Source organism: Pseudoliparis swirei, chromosome 17 (assembly GCF_029220125.1).
Source record: "Pseudoliparis swirei isolate HS2019 ecotype Mariana Trench chromosome 17, NWPU_hadal_v1, whole genome shotgun sequence".
NCBI classification, from domain to species: Eukaryota; Metazoa; Chordata; class Actinopteri; order Perciformes; family Liparidae; genus Pseudoliparis; species Pseudoliparis swirei.
In genome coordinates, this window is record NC_079404.1 from 11,306,029 (window position 1) to 11,326,644 (window position 20,616).

The 20,616-nt window shown below is 41.8% G+C and overlaps 1 protein-coding gene across 1 annotated transcript in view; it reads left to right on the top strand.

Annotated features, from left to right (window-relative positions):
* eys (eyes shut homolog) overlaps positions 1-20,616 on the top strand; it is a 174,394-nt gene that overhangs the window by 5,014 nt on the left and 148,764 nt on the right. The window contains 4 exon segments of the mRNA XM_056436017.1: positions 1,280-1,476; positions 2,279-2,406; positions 3,646-3,760; positions 12,922-13,081. Coding sequence (XP_056291992.1) covers positions 1,280-1,476; positions 2,279-2,406; positions 3,646-3,760; positions 12,922-13,081 — 600 coding nt within the window.

Here is a 20,616-nt window from a genome sequence, read left to right on the forward strand (position 1 = left end):
GTATCTTTTGCATACAATGTCACGACTGGTGCTAGTGAAAGGGTTGTGGTCCTGCAGCATTTCGAAAATTGCCGGCGACAGTACTTCATCTCGGAGGATGCTTTTGAAACGTGCTGCAGCACTGACGACTTGGTTTACAGCTCAGTTCAAATCTACCATGAATAGCATTTCTACACACTGATGATGACTTTCCTTTCATTACTGTACCTGGCACAATGGTATCTTTGGTTTACATATTATTTCTTTGGATTACATAATCAAAATATTAAACCTTTCAAGTCTGTCTACTCAAAATATTTCATTTTTCAGCCCATATTTTAAGTCAGTCATCAATAGAAGGGGATGAAATGTTTACATAACATAAAAACACGATCAAAATCTAAAATAGAATGAGATGAATCAACAAATACAATAGGATGCAAATTGACACAAAATAAAGACCATATTTCATGGCAATCTATTTTCCCTAAAAACTGGAACACAGGTTACTGCCATAGGTTTGAACCAAACATTACTAACAATGTTGCATGTTGTGTTTACAATACCATCAAGCAACCACCCTCCCTGCTTAGTCCTCACCCAAATGCTCATTTATATTACTGCTAAAGTCGACCTGACTTCATGGGATCGTCTTATCTATCACTTTTAATTTACCTTAAGTGAATTGTGGAAACAAACACTGTTTTTCTAATAATAACTGGTCTGGCACAACAATCCTGTACACTGTACAGTATCCTGAACTAAAGCACTCTGAAGTAACGTTAGTGATGTGACTTTGTCTTTTTCTTTACATGTGCTTGATAACATCTGGCTGGTTTTCCTTATTTTCCATTTGGTGTGATTTGAAGTCTTTATTTGGAGGGTTTCTGAAATGGGCAATTAGGCTCTATAGAATATCATCAATCAGAGGCCACCATAGCAGCCTGATGGCAATGATGCTGTTTGCAGTTGATCTTGCCTTTTAGTTTAATTGTGCTTGTCACAATTACATTAGTGTTCCTGCACATGCCTCCATGCTCTGTAATTATTGATGATCAGTCACCCCATCCTCCACGGATTATAGTCATGTCAGTCATGTTGTTTCAAGCATAACGTAGGATACCCGTGTCATGTTACTTTCCATGTTCACCTCTTTTTTACACATTTATGGTTTCAACTAGAATGTGTTCAGGTCTGCTGTGCAAAGAACACCAAGTAAAAAGCTTGTATGCATTATAGTTTCTAGATGTTAATGCAATCTGAATAATATTGTTGTAATGTTGTGTTGTCTATTTTGCAGGCCCGCCCTGTGAGAAGAGGAAAGCCCCCTGTGATCCAAATCCATGCAGAAATGGTGGCGTATGTAAAGAAAGCTCCAAAGGATGTGTTTGTATTTGTCCTGAAGGATTCGGGGGCGTCTACTGCGACTCCCGAGTTGTCTTCGATTGCATGTCATATGCATGTCGGGAGAAACCAATTTGCACTCCAGGGGAGCATGTGAGGATTTAATTTTTCTTATTCGTTTTTATCTTGGTGGGAGGAAAACAAGAAATTGCACGTGAAAATGAACATAGAATTTTGAAACGAGATCAAATGGCTTCATTCTGAAGACTGCAACGGCAATTAATATTTCCTGCTGAGGATGAGCCCAGGGAGTTTGGATCCTCAAGCATTTTGATTCACTGACCCAGTGCATGTTGAAAAGCTTTTTGTAATTACGCGCCTGCTGCAATTTTCACCTTTCATTGGAAATGCCATTGTGGTCGTGCATTTTCCTAAGGCAGCAGCCTTTCTAACGTTCTCCAGGAAGCACGAGCAAAAACACAATAATAGTGTAATTGTCTTTCCCTGACCTTTTTGTTTTGTTCATTACAGGTCGCCAAATGAACTGCACATTCACAGCTTACTAATACCAGAGTAGAGTAGACTAAAAGGGACATTTATCACAAATAATGCCTGATCTGGCTGCAGCTCGGCGTAGATATTCGTGTGAAATGTAAATCTCTTTAACTTTGAATTACATCACCATTAGCATTTTTTAGCCTCTTGTGTTTTCTTAAACTCCTATTTAAACGTATATCAACAACATTATTTTCTTGCCTACTTGGATTTGATTTAAATATAATTGAAGAGATCAGTAACACATAATGTGTGTCTATCAAGTCACAATCCGCCTCCAGCAAAATGCTCTTTTATTGATAATGTTCCTACAGTTAGTGATCATATGTACCTTTTTTGTAATCTAACCCTGCTTCCCCAAGCTGCCAGGTGACCTGGTTTGTTTTGCCTCTGTTTGCAGGCCTCTGAATGTGTCTGTGCAGATGGTAATGTGGTCCCATCATGCAGGAGGCAGCAGGACCTTTGCAGCCCATCACCATGTCTCAACAATGCCACCTGCGTGTCCAGGGGAAATGATAATATATGCAGGTAAAACGCAGACAGGGATCTAATGGAGGCCGCTCTCATGGTCCCCTTTCTAGATGACCGTAAAGTTATTCAATGTGATTTCATATTTTCATTTCACTTAGACTTGTACATAGTACATGTCTGGCAGATCTCAAGCCTCATTGTTGGCAGATATTCTATATAACTCTTATTCTTTATCATATTACCAACTAATCCCATGTAAAGACCAAAACCAACAATGACCTAGTCCAATATACACTTTTTCTATGTGGAGCCTAGGTTATTCGTTTTTGTCATAGAGCTTCATTATTGTCCAAAAGTCATAAGAAAATACCATTCATACATTTGTCAGTTATACTGGACGTGTCATGTGCCAATCATACGTACAGTCTTCAACTCAACTGCACTTTAGTTACATAGTACCTTCCATCAGTACCGATGAGATCAAAAAGTGGCCAATTATATCCTGTGATCCAGCAGAATGTACCGATGCCTTGAGAGGTGTGTCACTGTGATTCAGCGGTGTGTGTGTGTGTATATATATATATATATCAATGCCATATACTAGTTTCCTAGCAGCACCTAGTATATCAAACTGGTCAACTTAACTTTACTGAATTCATATTGTCTTGACAAGATATAAATGTTTTTTGGTGACTCACTTTTGGGATTCATATGAAAAAGGTTTCAGATCTACTAAATTAATGAGAAATGTATGAATAAGGCTCTGCTTTTAAAGTCTCAACTCTGTCTCAACTCTGTCTCTACCTCACAGCTGATGTTTTTTAAATCCAGCTAAATACTCAACCCACAAATCCTGATCTATGCTCCAAGACTAGATCATTCTAAATGTAACAATTAATTTTGTTCTCGTTATGACGGCTCTTATTCTCATGAAGAAAAAAAATAATAATTAAATGAGATTCGAACATTCAGTATGTAAAAATGAGAGGGAAAGAAAATCAAATGAAGGGTGTGCGCACCTGATTTGAAAGAAATAACGAGTTGGATTATTTTAATTGTAAGAAAGAATAATCTGTGATTCATAATGGACCTTAATTTGTTTATGTGCTATCCCACCTTTTTGGCAATTAAGGTCCCTAAAAAAATGCCGGCACTATTTCCCTCACCTCTGTACCACAAATAGTTTCTGTAGAAAATAAAATTCTAAACCCATGTATCTTGCAAAAAAGAAAAGAAAGGCTTGTTAGTGCTCAGGCTGCTGAATTGATTGTGATGACATTGGCCTCATTTTAACAGATGTCTGCGAGGGTTTTCCGGGAAGAATTGTGAAGAAGTAATGGACTACTGCATGCTGCTCAATATCCACTGCCTGAATGAGGGACTGTGCTTGAGTGTAATTGGCGGATATCAGGCAAGTAATTCAATGTTTCTGTTCTAATTCAATGTTTCAGTCCTAATGAAATACTCCGAAATAGGTTATCTTTCTTCGAGCTAGCATTACAGTAGCCTACACACATAGAGCCCACACTAACATTAATTAACTTAAACACACACAGTTATTCCAGTTTTACAACATGCACCAACCTTACTAATATATTAAATGTCTGTATTTGCATTCGAAATCCAACATATTCTCCATAATTTATGCTCTAACTGCGCTCGCAGTATAAATTCCATTCAAGCTCGGAGAGCCTCCTTCAAAATATATGCCTTTTACAAAAAAACAAGACAAGTTAGCTTAACAAACACATGCAACATAGGCAACAATATTGATTATCAAACATGGCTATTTCTTTTACAAAGCCCAAAACCAAATTGGGTTACTTACACTCCCACTAAATTATGAATGTTTCATTACTTGTGTTTCTGAGCTATTATCAGCTTAATCACATGGTTCTCCTTGTGGATGAACAGTGTGTGCTATATTTGTATAGCCCAATTTCACAAATTTAATTTTGTCTCGGAGTGCTTTTACAATCAACACACACAGACCCCTGCCCCAACCTCACACACATCGGACCAGGAAAAAATAAACCCTTCAGGGGGAAAAAAAAAAAAAACCTGCAGAGAGCAACAGAGGAGGATCCTCTCTAGAGGGATGATGGCATGCATGATGTATGTAGTACAGAAGGACAGATTTTAAAATACATAATATATGATACATGAAAATATGACAGAGTATGTAGTAGTAGTAGTAGTTGGATTCCATTCCCACGATCCCATCAGCAGATGGGCGGGGGGGAGGGGAGGAGGGAGGCTCAACAGGACAGTGCAGTAGTCATGAGCAGGAATTGGAACCACCAGACCCCAGACATCGATCTCAGGCAGATAGATCTATGCCGCCTCATAGGGTCCGACCCCATGAGACGAAAGTCAAAAATGGGAGAAAGAGCAGAGCAGCAAGTATGATTGAGAGAAAATTCATCCATCTCATGAGAGAAAAAAGAGAGAGAGGGCTCAGTGCCATCCTAATCCCCCTAACAGCTATAGCCTATATAGCATATCAAGGGGGGGCCCTGACCAGGGCAAACCCAGCCAACTCCTCAACTATAAGCTCTGTCAGTCTGGAAGGCTCTAAGTCTACTGTCTGTGTCTGGGACCTGTGTCTGTCCTGACTCCAAAAAAGAAAGCCTGGTTCTAAAAAAGAAAACCCATTCTACTTTTTTAAGGGCTCTACTACTTCTTTTAAGACTCTAGAACTACAAGTAGTCCTGCATTTAGTGAGCGAGCTGCTGGCTAAGCTCTATGGTGGAATATGCTCAAGCAAGGCTTTGGCATCACCAATCAAGGAATTTAAAATTAGATTAAGATTTTAAAAGATTTTGGAGTGATTCTTGTGGAGGCAGGGAGAGTGTTGAGCAGCTGAGTGCTTATGATGATGTGATCTCTTTTCTAACAGAAAGAACTGCAGCACAGCATCTGGAACTGAGGTGATTAGAGAGAGAATATAGCAAGGTTGCTATAAATCAGTCTCGAAAATCAAGTGACGAAAATCAATCTTGCTTAACGAATTTTTCTGATGCTTTTTTTTTGAAAAGAAATATAGATGATTTGAAGTTATTTTGAGATTTGCGATGTAAGATGAGATTTACTTACGAAAGACAGTTATGTCCAAGTCCCAAGAAAGATAACGATAAGATTCTTTACAGTGGTGTTGGATCCAGTGCCAGACAGAATCCACATCACCAGAGTCAGGATCTCTGAGAATTACTTCGAGCGGTTTACTTGTATTTTTCATTTGTCTGACATCAAGAAGTTTTTTTTATGTCATCCATGTTTTGCATTATTTTATGTTTGTTGTTTGACCTCTTCCTTTTTTTGCTCCAATTTGATCGTGTTCATAGTTTAAGGTCATCTGTTTAACAATGAAAGTTTATGGAGTTTTTACTGAGAGTAGAATGTAAGTAATAAATAAAAAAGGAAAAATATAAAAGCGGAATTGGTGCTCCGATTAACGTGATTAATTAACTAGTCTATCACGCTAGGGCAAAAAATACAAAAACAGATCGATAAAATAAATAGGATTTAAATAAAAAATTGTGCCAACCAAATTAGTGCCGTGCTGTCTCTGAGCTCCCTGTCAGGATGTCATGTGTCATGGTGTCTGGCATGCAGTAAAGGAATGCAGGAGCAGGAACAGAGGATCATGGCCCATTGCGAGTAAGAGGTCATTTGTAATTTTCACCGCCGCGCTGCTTGACTCACCAGTGCAACCTTGATTGAAATTTCAATTTGTCATTTATCAAATGAATGTGAAAAGGAACTACTATGATTTTTTATTCATTTCTCAAGAGGAAGGAGGGAGGAGAAGGGAAGTTAGAGATCGGGGGATCGGTCTGGATCCAGCCACCTTGAAGGAGTGTGGGTTTGGGGGAGGTTACCCAAGAAGGAGTGTGGTTAATGGCAAGCTGAGAGACACAGGTAGAGAGCTAATAGAGAAGTAACAGCCACCAAATAGCAACTTACCTGGAGAAAGGTCGATGGGGTCCAAGAGACAGGATGTAGAAAGTCATGGTTGATAGGAGAAAATCCAAACCCATTGAAATATAAACCGACGTCCAACCAAGTATTAAACCTACACATGATGCACATTGCATATACATGAGGGCAGATTGGCATTGGTTACAGATTTAACAAGAGATTATTAATCTTGTCCCTAATAGTTAAAATCTTTCATAAAAGTTTTTACAACTGCATACAAAGTCAGGAGTCCTCCACAGAGCTGTGACCTTTTCAGCTGAAGGACTAACAGAGTGGCTGAAGAGCTTTAGATTTTTTTCATTATTTTTATTTTTATTTTTACTTTGGGGGCTATTATGCTGGTTTGAGGCTTATTACTTAGCCTTACCAATAGTTATTATGCCAAACTAAGCGGGATTCTTCGGGATTTGGTCGAGATTATGCTCCTTGGGTGCAGACGCTTCTCTTTCGAGCAAACTCTCTCTGTCGTCTCCTTCTTCTTCAGTTCTTCTGGAGAGTTCCTCACTGTCTTCTTTCTTCAGAGGGTGTATCGAACAAGATGATCAATCTGGAGCGGACTACTCTGAGAAAGAAGGACGGACATCTGGAGAGAGCACCAGAAGGACCCAAGTCCTTTGTTATATTGAGATCAAAATACAGATCAAATCGCTTTCAAATCGCTTTTTTTTAATCTCTGAGTTACTATACAAGACTAAATCACAAACTTGACGGTTGTAACGGAGTGTATTCAGGTATCTGGGTTGTGGTGTGAGGTTGTCAACTGACGGAAGAGGACTGGCAAAAGCTCAATGTCAACGCTCTGTGTCAACTGTGATGTGACTTCTGAGTCAGAAGAAAGAAGGAGAACAAGTTAAGCAGAAGCCAACAAAGGGTTCAACATCCACATGGATATTAAAAAATCAATACAAAGGCAATCAATATTTTCAATATACTAAAACTTGATATAATAGATGAATCAATGGATAAAAATAATATGGTAATCTATAAATCGAATGATATAATCAATAAATTTCAGAATCGTGGCAGGGAAGGAATCAGGTTTCGGATGGGAGACAAGTGTATAATTTTTTGAGTGGGAATGGTTGGTAGGTAGATCAAGAACAAGGGCTGTCAAAGACTTGAGCTGGCTGTTTTGGTTAAGGAGAAAGATCGATACATATCCATAGTGTTAGGTTGACCTCTATGATTCAAGCCAGCATTCATGGGGGTATCATATTCTTTCAGGCAGTTTCATTTATTCATCATACAGCTTATTTGGAAGATATCAATATATTAAGTTCTCAGTTAGACAGCAGATAATGGATTAAATCATTCATTTTTAGACAAATCAATGTTTTATCTGGAAAACAATTTTTAACTTGATATTTTTAGACTAACTTTGATGCTTTGTTTGTGGACTGTTAATTAGATTGTGTTATTGGGACAGACACAGTCTCTACTCTAAAGCTGAAGTGTTTGTAACAAATAATTGACACTCACTGAGGAAGTTTTACTAATCGTCAGCTCCCGGTTCTCACCTGTCAAATAAGCGTGCAAGTCCGTCAACTCTGCATCGAGGGTCTCCCCGGAAAGATCATGAACCTCAACTTAAGTCCGCATCAACTAAATCATACGCAGAAATCATATCTTTCTTTGAGACCCGCAGTGGTTTGAACGTTGCCCCTCCAGGCATGTGGCCAGTTGTCAGAGAAATAAGACGCTATCTCGACATTCACCGGCTGCTTGCTGTGCACCAATTTGATTCGCGCCAGACGACGTTACGTCCGACGACGCCATGGGGCTGTCGACAACTGCCTGGCATAAACCTCTACAATTCCGCACACGGGCTCCCCATCAATTACCACACGACACACAATCGGGTCTGATCGATTTTAACACCGGCGCACTCATTCCCGCACTTTCGCGGTAAGCTTGGCCCCCTGGGTCTCACAGGACTTGGCCCGTGCCTTCAAGCCCCGGCTCCGCTGACGGCCCCCCTTGGCTCAACACTCCGCTTCCCACGCTCCGCAGCGTGTTCCAGGGTTTGTTCCTCCTGCTGGTCCCGCTGGCCAGGTGTGTGTGTCTCACTGAATTGGCTGCTCAGGGAAACTGGTTCCCGGTCTGAGTTGGTGGTTACAGCGCACAGCTGTCCTTGCACCAGTACGTGACGGAGCTGCCAACCAGGCGCCTGCACCACGGCTTTGTTACCGGCTGGACCAGCTGATGTGTCTGCTCTTCGACTACGGAGATGGGCGCTAACTATATAGCTGCCACTATCACCTGAGCTGAGCCGCTCACATAAAAACTACAGAGACCCATAACCAGAGAGGCAGCGGAGGAGGGATGAATGAAACATTGTTCATTAAGGGAGCAAGGGGAGCTAAGGCATGAGACACACTGATGAAGAGAGTGCGGGAGGGAAGAGAGAAGGCTGTCTCTCGACTGCGGAAGAATGAACCAGAGATTCATGAAGAGTGAGAGAATCGACGAGGGATGGGTGGCGGAGTCTTGAGTTACGCCTGTGTTCAGTTGAACCCCCTTTCCTTTTGCTTGATTTCTTTATCATATGTTTGACTTTGCAGTTCTTCGATTATGACATATTCAGCACTTTCCTGTTCAATCACCATAGAAGCCACATATGACTAGGGATGGGTATCGTTTGGGTTTTTTCCGATACCGGTGCTAAACCGGTACTTTTAAAACGATACCGGTGCCTAAACGGTGCCTGAACCGATACTTTTTTTTTTAAAACGCACAATGAGGACATTAAAAACCTCACTGGCCATATTCCCTGTAGAAGCCGTTATCATGGAGCACAACGGATATCAGACTGTTAACATACACAATATGTTCTCCATTATATGATGTGATATGTATTGTCATGTGCAGACCTTATAGGGTTAATCCTGTCACTGTTTTGATGGGCAAAGAGAACAACCAATCAGAGGTACTGAAGATGACACGTGACAAATAAAGTTTTGCTTCTGACAGCGAGTTACACTGAAACAAAGTGACGCCCCACGGTCTTTATTCCTCCGTCATTATATTCCCGGTAACACCGGGTATACAGCCGGGACCGCTGTACATCAACACATCTGCTAGCAGACTGTCACGCTCGTAGCTAGCGCTAGCTACGAGCTAACGCTAGCTACGAGCTAGCTTAAGCATGGTTATAATGGCTAATTTATTATTTCTTGGGCTACTTTTATGAATGCAAGACTTGCAATCAACGATACGGTACTAATCTGAGTTCAGGCTGCTCGTCATAATCGGTCTCCACGTGTTCAGGGGGACCGGTGACGGTCTCCCCGTCGCGCCCAGCCTGACGCTGGTGTGCTCCACACGGGCTCACGTAGTCACACACGGCGCAGCCACCGCTGTCAAACTTAAATATGAGATGCTCGTAACCTGCTGACAGGGCCGAGTCACCTGAGAAGTTCACATTCTTCACAACAATAGTTTTTTTTCAATTTCAATCGGCTCAGGCACCGGAAAGAAGCACCGAAATGTGCGTTGCGTTTCGGTCCGGGTAATACCGGTTGTATTGGAACCGGTACCATATTGGCACCGGGTTTCGGTACCCAACCCTACATATGACTTAATTTTCTTAGCTGGTCGAAGAAGGCGGGCCACAGTCTTGGTGGCTTGGAACCCTGATGAGATTTTGGACAGAAGGTTGACATGACTTATTGATTCTGTGGTCTTTGTTTGCAGTGTCTGGGTTTTCTTGACTTCTGGATATCCTATAGGTAAATCTAATAGTACATCTTGGGTTGACGTATTTCATTTTCCCAGAGGAATGTTGGGCCAGTGAACCAGTTGGATGTAAGCAGCTCATTCACAGCTTTTCCCCCAGATGCAACGTCAGCTGAATTCTCATTCGTGAGAACGTAAAGCCATTGCTGGGGACTTGTGAGGCGGATTTTCTGGACTTGGTTGGCAAAAAAAGTGTGAAATTGCCATGCATTGTAATTGATGTGGCCTAAGACTACCTTTTGAGTCTGTATCTAGAATAACGTGTTTGTTTAGGCTTGTACCGTTGTACCTTGCAGACCAGTCAAACACATGATGGTAGATGCCATGATGGGGAATGTCCCATCACTTCCATCACTTTTCTAAAATACTTTTAAATGTATGCTGTGTAGTCCTTATATTTCTCATCCCTGTAAAACCTCCGTTGTAAATGACTGAGCCTGATTTCAGCAACATCTCATATTGACTGATCATTTTTCCCTCTGCCTTTTTAAGTTTTTTTCAGAAAAAAAAGATCCCCTTGTGAGACTGTCTTGTCATCTTCTTTGATGCCCTTAAAGTCTTTTTCCAGGAAACTTATCACATTCATCGGCGTGACTATAGGGAGTTCCTTTACAGTGAATATGTGACACAAGCTTGAGAAGGTTTCATTGAGGAGCCTGTTGAGCAGCCTACTGTGCTCAACCCCAGGTCTGTAATGACGACACGGGGCTCATTTTATTTTCCTGCTGATACATGTCTGGGTGTTAGCGTTCTGGGACAGTTATGCACACATTAAGAGTCCTTATCACAGCTAAGGAGAGGTGGCATCTTATCAGCGTTTGCTGTGAAGTGAGGCCACCGTTTTGCAGTTTCATGAGCGGGAATATGATTACGATTCAGAGAAATGCTGTCCTTTGTGTAAGTTGCGAAAAATGATGCGGACATTCATTGCGTACCTCTTTGTTGATGAAGGTGCTGTGACTGAGTGTCTACTTATGCATCGTCAAGTTGTTCCCTGGATGTATTTATGGCGGACGGCACCGACACAGGAACGATCATGGGAGTGCTGCCTGACTGACTACCTCCAGTGATGCGGGGTACTCTTGCTGCTATGATTTAGCTTGCAGTGATGTGGATTTGTCACTGTTTATGGCAGATTGGCAGTTTGAAGATACACCTTTTTGTTTTCTTTATGTCTCTTTCGTTCTAAGATGAGTTAAATGAGTGAAGAGCTTATATAGCTTTGACTGGGTTGGACACTACCTCTGCTTCTGTAGACACAAAGTTAGTTAAATCCTCAAAGGTGGAAAACTCTCTTCCTTCCATGAGGGCTAGTGTAACCAGCTAACCTATCAGGAACTTTCTGAATTTGCTTCTTTGTTTTTTTTTGTTGCAGTTACTTAATTTTTCTAAATGCTTCACATGGAGCATGTATTGCAGATTTAAAGTCTGAGAATATTCTTAACCCATCAGCTTCCTCGGGCAAATTTTTTGCCTCATCATTTAAATAAAATATGGCTTCGAGACATTTGTGAGCAGCGGTGTATTTCTTTGCGGAATGCAATTTATCAGCTGAAGAAATACTCTTTCAGTAAACAACATGAATGAAGCTCTCCATTCAATGTAGAGGATGGAGTCTCCACTTAACACTGTCAATGTTGTAATTGGGAGTCTGTTTATGGCGATGCTGTCTTGAATTGCTTGGTCTAGACAGGGCATGTCAGTAGTGGGAGCTGGTGTCGAAGGGATGATATGAGGTCTGTTGTGCTGCTGTAAGGACTGTCTTTTCATTTCCTGTCTGCTTTCTCTGTCGTAGATCTCCAGTCTCACACAAGCAGCCTCCATGTCCCTGCTGACTGACGCTCTAATTCAGACTCCTGTATTTCTAATTCCTTCCTATGGTTTTGTTCCATAAGCATTATTTTTTCATTTTGCTTTCTTCTTGTATTATTTTACATTAAGCCTCCTTTGCAGCAAGCCCTGCAGCTGCATCAGCATTTTTTGTAGCTATTAATGTTGACTGGCCCTTGACTGAGAAACAGTGCCATTTCTAGAGTAAGCAAAGTCTCAGGCTAATAACTGACGGAGACGGCTTTTCATGCACTACATCATAATCGCCATCTACTGCTGACGAGCGCTCATTGACTTTCTTCATAACATTTTTGGTCACAGCCTCACATGCATCAATCGTGCCTTTCAACTCAGTGGATGGTGTGGCACACTTTTATTTCATTGTGCGCTCTCATGACATCATCCATTACATTTTCAATATTGTCTGCCATTGTAGGAAATATAGTGACTGATACGTCTTTTTTTAAATAGTTTTGGATGTTCTGATTTCAATTTCCCATTGATATTACAGGCTAAGAATGTTTTTTTCGTTTTTATTTCTTGTGTGTGATTCTCAATCATTTTTAAATCAACAGTTTAAGTCATTTTTCAGTGCTGCCACAAATGCCATTAGCCTCCATCATATTCAGATAGTGGCATATATAATAGAGGGGAATATCTCAAAACCTCAACAAATTAAACCCAAACTACCTGTTTGGGTAGACATTGAGGTAGGTGGAAGTTGGGATTTTTGTAATTTGGGTATACTCACCTTATTTTATTAAATGTATTTACAGCCAGCTACATCATATTAGCAGTGTGCAAATTGCTGCCATTTAAATCTTATGCTGTCCAAAGGAAAAACATAAACATGATTGAAACACTATTTAACTTATATGGACACCATTAAAACTGAAGGTCAACAACTTAACCCTCATATATATATATATATAATTTAATTTGAGCGTGAGCAAAAACCATGAAGAACATATATTTGCTCTAATACTTACTTGTTTATACTGTCCTGTAAATACTGTTTTCCTGCAGTGTGTTTGTGCCCCGGGATGGATGGGAGAGTTCTGTCAGTACGGAGGCGACGCCTGCCTGATAAAACCAAACGGCTGTTTGAATGGAGCCACGTGCATTACAGCAAGTCAGCCGTCATCTCCTCCAGTTTACGCCTGCAAGTGCCCCCTCGGCTTCACTGGTGAGATAACTTTGCTTTATTATCAGTTGTTTTGCCCCTTTCTATCTGTCTGTCTGTCGACTAGGATTTCTCAAAATATGGATTGATTCATACAAATACATACTTGTGGGTGTTTTAAGGTAGCAGTGCATAAAGTCATGTATTCCATCAAAAGTGCGCGATTTTTATCCTGACAAAATGGTCACGGAAAATACTGGCTTATTGCTGTCTGACAGGGGTCTATTACATTGTTACGTCATAGAAAGGTTGTGAAGGAAATGTTTTTTTTCACTGCCACCTTGTTATTTAAAACAACACCTTGTTATATAAAATAACACAAATGTGGGATCAGAAATTACTTCTCCGAGCAAAAATAGAGGAATGGATTATAGAGTGTCAGTAAAACGAGGTGCACATCAAATCTCTACCTCGACCCAACCACCAACCTACTTCATCCAAGTGGTTTTGCGAAGTACTCTCTTCCGATACCAATGCCGGAAATGTCTTTCATAAAGCTCAAAATGATGGATTTAAGGCCATGCACTCGTCCAATATCCCGTTATATATCAAATTCTGAGGTATTTGAACTTTACTATACTTTCTTACTTTATATCTCCACTCTGCTGCATTTTGGGGCCACATATTTTAGCTTTTTACTCTACTTTGATATCTAACCTGTTACTTTATACATTTACAATATTTATGCACAGTATAAGTTAACCAATAATTTATGCTAGAATATTATAGGTTACAATACCAATCACTATATAAATGATTAGCATTACCCCTGCTGCAATATTGAAGTGATGTACACATTTTTGCTTTACTAATTATCAATGTTTAGATGGAAATGTCCCATAATATGTCAGCTTCAATAACTGTTGACAGTGTCATGATGAAAGTAACATCATTCACTGCGCAGTATCTCAACGTAGATGGTGGTATAGTAAAGTTGTCGAGCATACATTTATCACAAGGCCATACATACACAACATTAAAACAAACCCTAAAGGTATATGTTCGTCCCTGAAGTTAGTGTTTGCTAATAAGATAAGATAAGATAAGATATTCCTTTATTAGTCCCTCAGTGGGGAAATTACAGGATCACAGTAGTATAGCTCACTGATAAACGAATAATAAAATAGAAACAAGTAATATAATAAGCATTAAAAAAGAAAACATCAGTAGAATATAATAAGCATTAAAAACAGTAGAATATATGTACAGACTGAATAAAAAGTATATATATATATATAAACAAAGTATATAAACAAAAAGTACTTCAGCATATTGCACATGTTGTTGCACCAGGTAGTGGTAGAGTGATAAAGTGATAAACTGCTGAGTGACCAAGTTCAGTTTGGTAGCCTAACCGCAGCGGAAGAAAGGACCCTCAGACACCGGGATGAATCAGAGTGTCCTGCATGGGGTGGGAGGCGTGGCTCATCATGGACGACAACCGTCATCATCCTCCTGTCCCCACCACTTGCACGCTGCTGGCCTTCTTTATCAGCTTGTCCATTCTCCTCCTGTCAGCTGCAGTGATGCTGCTGCAGAAGACCACTCCAGAAGATGGCTGATGCCACCACAGAGTCGAAGAAGGTCTTCAGGAGTGCACCCTGCAAGACCTCAGTCTCCTCAGCAGAAAGAGTCTGCTCTGTCCCTTTATAAAGTGCATGTATGTGGTCGGACCAGTCCAGTTTGTTGTTCAAGTGAACACCCAGGTACTTATAAGATTTGACGATCTCAATGTCTAGTCCCTGGATGCTCACCGGTACGGAGGAGGGGCGCTCCCGGCGCAAGTCCACCACCAGCTCCTTGGTTTTACTGGAGTTAATCTGGCACCATCCTAAAAGTCCTGGTTTAGCTCTCTGTATTCCCTGTCATCATCGGCGGAAATGAGGATTGCAGAGTCATCGGAGAACTTTGCAGGTGGCAGTTAGCAGAGTTGTGGTTGAAGTTGTAGATGGAGAAGAGGAATGGAGCCAGAACGGTTCCTTGTGGGGCTCCTGTGCTGCAGGACAGCACCCCGTATCCGCACATACTGAGGACGGTTGGTGAGGTAGTCCAGGATCCATGCGGTCAGGTGGTGGTCCACTGCTCCAGCTTGTCCCTCAGAAGCAAAGGCTGTATGGTGTTGAAGGCACTGGAGAAGTCGTAGAACATGACTCTCACAGTGCTTCCAGCCTTTCCAGGTGAGAGAGGCATCTTTGTAGCAGGAAGATGATGCCAGATTGGTAGGCGAACTGGAGTGGGTCCAGGGATGAACTCACCAGAGGGCGGAGATGGGCAAGGACCAGCCTCCAGGGTCTTCATGAGGTGGGCTGTCAATGCCACCGGCGGTAGCTATTGAGGTCCTTGGGCCTGGGGTCTTTTGGTACCCCCACACGGGAGACTTCCATAGCTGTGGTACTTTCCCAGCCTCAAGCTCAAGTTGAAGATGTGCTCCGCTATCCCGCACAGCTGGTCTGCGAGGATTTGAGAAGCCTTGAGCTGATGCCGTCTGGACCCGTGGCCTTCCTCACTTTGATCCTCCTCAGTTCCCTTCTCACCTGGGTAAGGGACACTCTGGGGGTGGGTTGCTGTGAGGTGTTGGAGTGGGTTGCTGGTTGTGGAATGCGTGCTGGAAGAAGGTGAGGGGCAGTGGTCCACAGGGGTGCAGATGATGAGGTCTGGTTGTCAAATCTATTAAAAATAAGTTCCCTCAGGCTGTTGGTTGGGCCCTTGAACCCAGAAATGGCTTTGAGGCCCTTCCAGACACCGACGGTGTTCCTCTGCTGCAGCTGGTCCTCCTGATCTTCATCCTCAGCTCCCTCTGCACAGTCTTCAGCGGAAATCCAGGGTTTGCCGCTTGAGAAACACCACAGTCCTGGTGTTGATGTAGTCCGTGATGCAGTCGGTGTGTCTTCCCCATGGGCATCACTGAATACTTCCCACACAGTTGTTTAACAGTCCTTCAGAGCCTCCTCGGCTCCATCGGTCCATCGTCTAACTGTGCGGGTCACAGCTGGCTGCTTCTGTGCGTGGTGTACACAGGCAGGAGGTGCACCAGGTTGTGATCAGATCGGCCCAGGAGTGGTGATGATGAGTATGCCTAGATCCAGTGTCTTATTGTCTCTGGTGTGGCATTTGACATACTGGGTGAATGTGGGCAGAGTGGAGGACGGAGGGGCATGATTAAAGTCCCCAGAGAGAAGGAGGAGAGCATTGGGGTGCTGTGTCAGCAGCCTGCTGGTCGCCGAGTGGATGACGTCACAGGCCGCTTCAGCGTCAGCAGAGGGGGGGACATACGCAGCCACCATGATAACGTGCGAGAATTCCCTTGGCAGATAGTGTGGCCTCATGCTAACAGCTAGCAGCTCAATGTCCGTGTGCAGGTCTGCTCTTTAACAGTGATGTGCCCAGAGTTACACCATCTATCATTCACAAACACTGCCAGTCCTCCTCCTTCCTCTTACCGCTCTCCGTTGTCCTGTCCGCCCGTATGATGTGGAACTGCGTCGAGTGCAGCGTGCGTGTCCGGAGTTAGCTCTGCTCTGATGGCGAGTCACCATCTTGTTAGGAGAGACCTCACGTTTCCCATGATGATGGAGGGTAGAACGGGTTTGTTTCCTGGCGCGACGTTCCGCCCCCACGGCTTCCCCCGTTCTTCCTCCTCAGCTCACGGGAACATAGGGTCTTTCCTCGAATGCCAACAGCTGGTCCCTCGTGTAAATAACTGGACCGTGGTTGCGTGCTGGGTCCCCAAACACGGAGGTGAAAATAGCGATTAACAGCAGATAGACCACGACAAGCTCGACGTGTCCAGCTGCCATACTGCACCGTTAAACTGTAACTAGTAGCAGGGGGAAAAAAAGTGACAAGAAATAACGAGGAAAAAACACATAATATACTAAAACTAAGTTGTGAGCAGGAGCTACTGTGAAAGGCAGCCAAGTCAATTTGCTCAAGTTTGTTCCTTAATAACACACAGTAACATCTGAGAGCAGTTATTCTGGTGAAGAGAGGGCCACATGAGTTCATTCAAAGACTCGTGATTCTGTACACTGCTTGCTCATGTGGGTCAGCAGGGCAACAGCGAGGGAGAAGGCCACTCATTCAAACGTCAGGTTTTGATTCAAACCTTCATGTTTGCAAACATCCGCTCTGATTAATGTCTCAAAAAACGAAATCGGATAGCTTCAGGGCTGCTACTCTAGAACTGACCTCTGGCCTTTGGCATTCGACTTAGAATGTGGGCAGGAAAAGCAATTATTGATGATCAATGCTATACAAGAAGTATACCATTGATAACTATTATGTTATCCATTTTACAAATAGTTTTACAAATCACAAGCCGACTATAGATTTCAAGTAAACTAACTTTTTTTAAACCGTGAAGCTTATTTACCAGTAGCCATGCCTGCTTGACATTTCTCAGGTCTGCTCCTGATTGCATTAAAGTGCTCTGGCAATCTGCTTGATAATTAGCTGCCAGCTCAGAGCTTGGCAGAAAGTTGGTTCGCTATCACTGACGACTGTTTTCTAAAAATGGAGAAAAAAAGAAGAGCCACAAAAGAAAGATGTTTCAATTAGACAATGAGATTTAAGGGTAAAGAGCATTACACTTTATATTTACCATGCTATACAATTTTTGGGCACATATTCATAGACGTGGACAAACTCAAGTGTTTTTTACATAATAGCTGGAGACCACAAATAGACTGTCCATTATACCAATGAAATATAATGACATGGCATTAGAATGGTATCAGCATAGTACAGTATGTACTGTAAACATCTATATTTAGACTTTACTACTTTTTTTCTTCGAGACATTATTTGACAAAACAATAGACGTATTGTGATCCTTCCTGAACATTATGTTGTTCAGGGGTTATGATGGCAGTGCATAGTAAAACAACCAGTGAATATTATTTTAATTTTTTTCCTACCCCAGTGCACTCAGGTTCTGGCCTATAGCGTATTTCCCAATCTGGCCTTAAATCCTGAAACACTTACCTGTCAGTCAGATAAGCCCTTACATAGCACTACATGAACAATATATTTTTTCCCCTATGTTCAAAGCTGATCTGTTGCCACATCTGTAATAGAAAATTGTCTCTTACACCATGGCAGGTCTTAGTGACTGATATAATTCATCATTTTCTGACATCTTGGGGTTTTTGCTTTGGAATTTTGAGCCATGCAGCATAGAGAGGCCAATTTAATTTCAAGCTCTGCTCGGAAACCCCACGATACTCTATCGTAGATCATAACTCGGGATACATTACTCATGCCTTAGCATTCGGGTTTCATTTTAGAAGGCTTTATGTTTTACTGAGCAACAACAACAGTTGACATACGGTATATTCATACACTCTCATTCACACTTTTAATTGTGTGGATAATAAAATAAGACTTGGAAACTATGCATGCAATTACATTCAAGTGTAGAATCCACGAGAGATCCAGGAATGGGACTACAAGACAGATTGTAAAACCATCTGTAACTTTCACCTGAAATGCAGAAAGCCTTTGCATTGGAACCTTATTTGACCAATAAGAATATATTGTCCTTAAGTAACTTGCGGCTAAATAATGATGGTGTTTTGCCAAAATTCAATAAAAATAACCTTCAATTAATCAGTGTATTACATTTTTTTAAATATATATTATATTTTCTAGATATTTAAGACATTGTCGTCTAAGGCCTAAATCACTAACTTTTATATCATTGAAGTTTTAAAAATAAGAAGCTGAAATACTATAACATTTATTTTATTCAGTCATACGTAGGCGTTTTAGGAGGACACATTTGTATAATATGCTGCTGCATATTCAGAATATAATGACCTGTCGCAGCTGCATATGATATAAATCATGGTGTTTGTGCCGTAGCATGAGGTTGCCACTGTCAAGAAGGGACTTTCACTACATGTCATTGCTGCTCGCTTATTAATGATAGGCTATTTTAAATGAATAACCTGCACTAGAAGACACCCACCGCCAACCACAGTGGTCGAAGTAGTAGCTTCTGAAGCAGCTGAGCACCAAACAAATCGCATATCAAGCTGCTTCCCCCACCACTTCTGCTCTCTCCAGAGCTTCTTATTAAGTGTTTATTTTATTCAGAAGAAAGTGAGCCTGTCCATCCATCTCTCTCTCTTTCAAGTCCAGGGGCTCACTCCCCAAATCCTACTGCATCTTATGACAGGAATGCCTGCGATCTAAATATCGTTAAGGAGTAAAGGTGTGTTGAGCTGAATCTGAGGGCCTAGCTGTGTGAGACTACAGTTCCCAGAGTGCAGCAGCAGCAGCAATCAGTGTTGCTTATTAGGAGCACCTGTGGAGATGCTCTGATGCATTTGCAAAGACAAGCAGCAGAGAGAGGACGTTTCAGGTCACTCCACGGTTCAACCCAAAGACGGCAATGGTGAAATCATTTGTTTAATTTCATCGTGTTTAAAAATGCTGATTTTGTGTTCAAAGAATATTTCATTTTGAGTTTGGTAAAAATGAAAAGTTTAAAATGTGTAATTTAAAATGTAATTCATGTTCTGTCTTAAAGGTTACAACCTAATTCACTGGCTGAGCAATCAACGAACAAAAGAAAAATAAAAGAAAGATAAAGTCAGTAATTTGAGTTGTCTTCACGTCCTTTGGAAACGGTGAACAGGAGGTGGACTTGACAAGGTGTTATAAACTCATAAAGGAAGATTTGGGTACTGCTACTGCAGACGCTTAGCTTAGCTTAGCATAAAGATTAGAAGCAGAGGAAAACGGTTAGCTCTGTTGAATGATTACAAATAATCGCCTGCCTGTAAACAAACGAGATGCTTGTTAATTAGTGCACTGGACAGTTGTCGGTGGGCAGTTTTCTTGGACAGAACCAACTGTTTCCCCTTCCTTCCTTCCTTTATGCTATGCTTACTCCTGAACAATTTCTTGCCCAAAACATTCCTTTAATAAAATACAGTAGGATTCACACGCAGCAGGGCGACTGTCAGTGGTTAGCAGGTACATCTTTCAATCAGAGGACCGGCAGTTCGATCCCCGGATGTGCTGGCCCTATTCAATGTGTCCTTGAGCAAGACAGTTAACCCTGAATGTCTGCGGTGTATGAATGTAAGTGGCTTTGGATAACAGCATCAGCTAAATGAAATGTAATGTCATTTAATGTTGACCCCCTATGTTAAAGCCCCACTATGTAGTTTTAACCTTTTAGCGCCCCCTTCAGGTTTTTAGGTATTTAACGTTTACTTCAGTGTCGTAAATACCCAGTTACGATAGATGCAGCCTCGCATACACTTGTATTGAGTTGGGATCATGTGTTGTCCTGTATTATAATATTATTATTATTATTATTTGTACGTGTCACGGGTTATAAAAGGTGACGAGGGGGAGGTGACGCGAGGGTTTTTTTGTTTGGAGCGCGCTGACAGGCGGCGGACTCAGAACGGCAGCAATCCGGCGACTGTTTCTATTTTGGATTCATACCAACGGGCGGGATCACTAATAGAAGACTGCGCAGGAACACTGTGAACTGGCCCAGCACCTACCGGACTAGGGTGAAG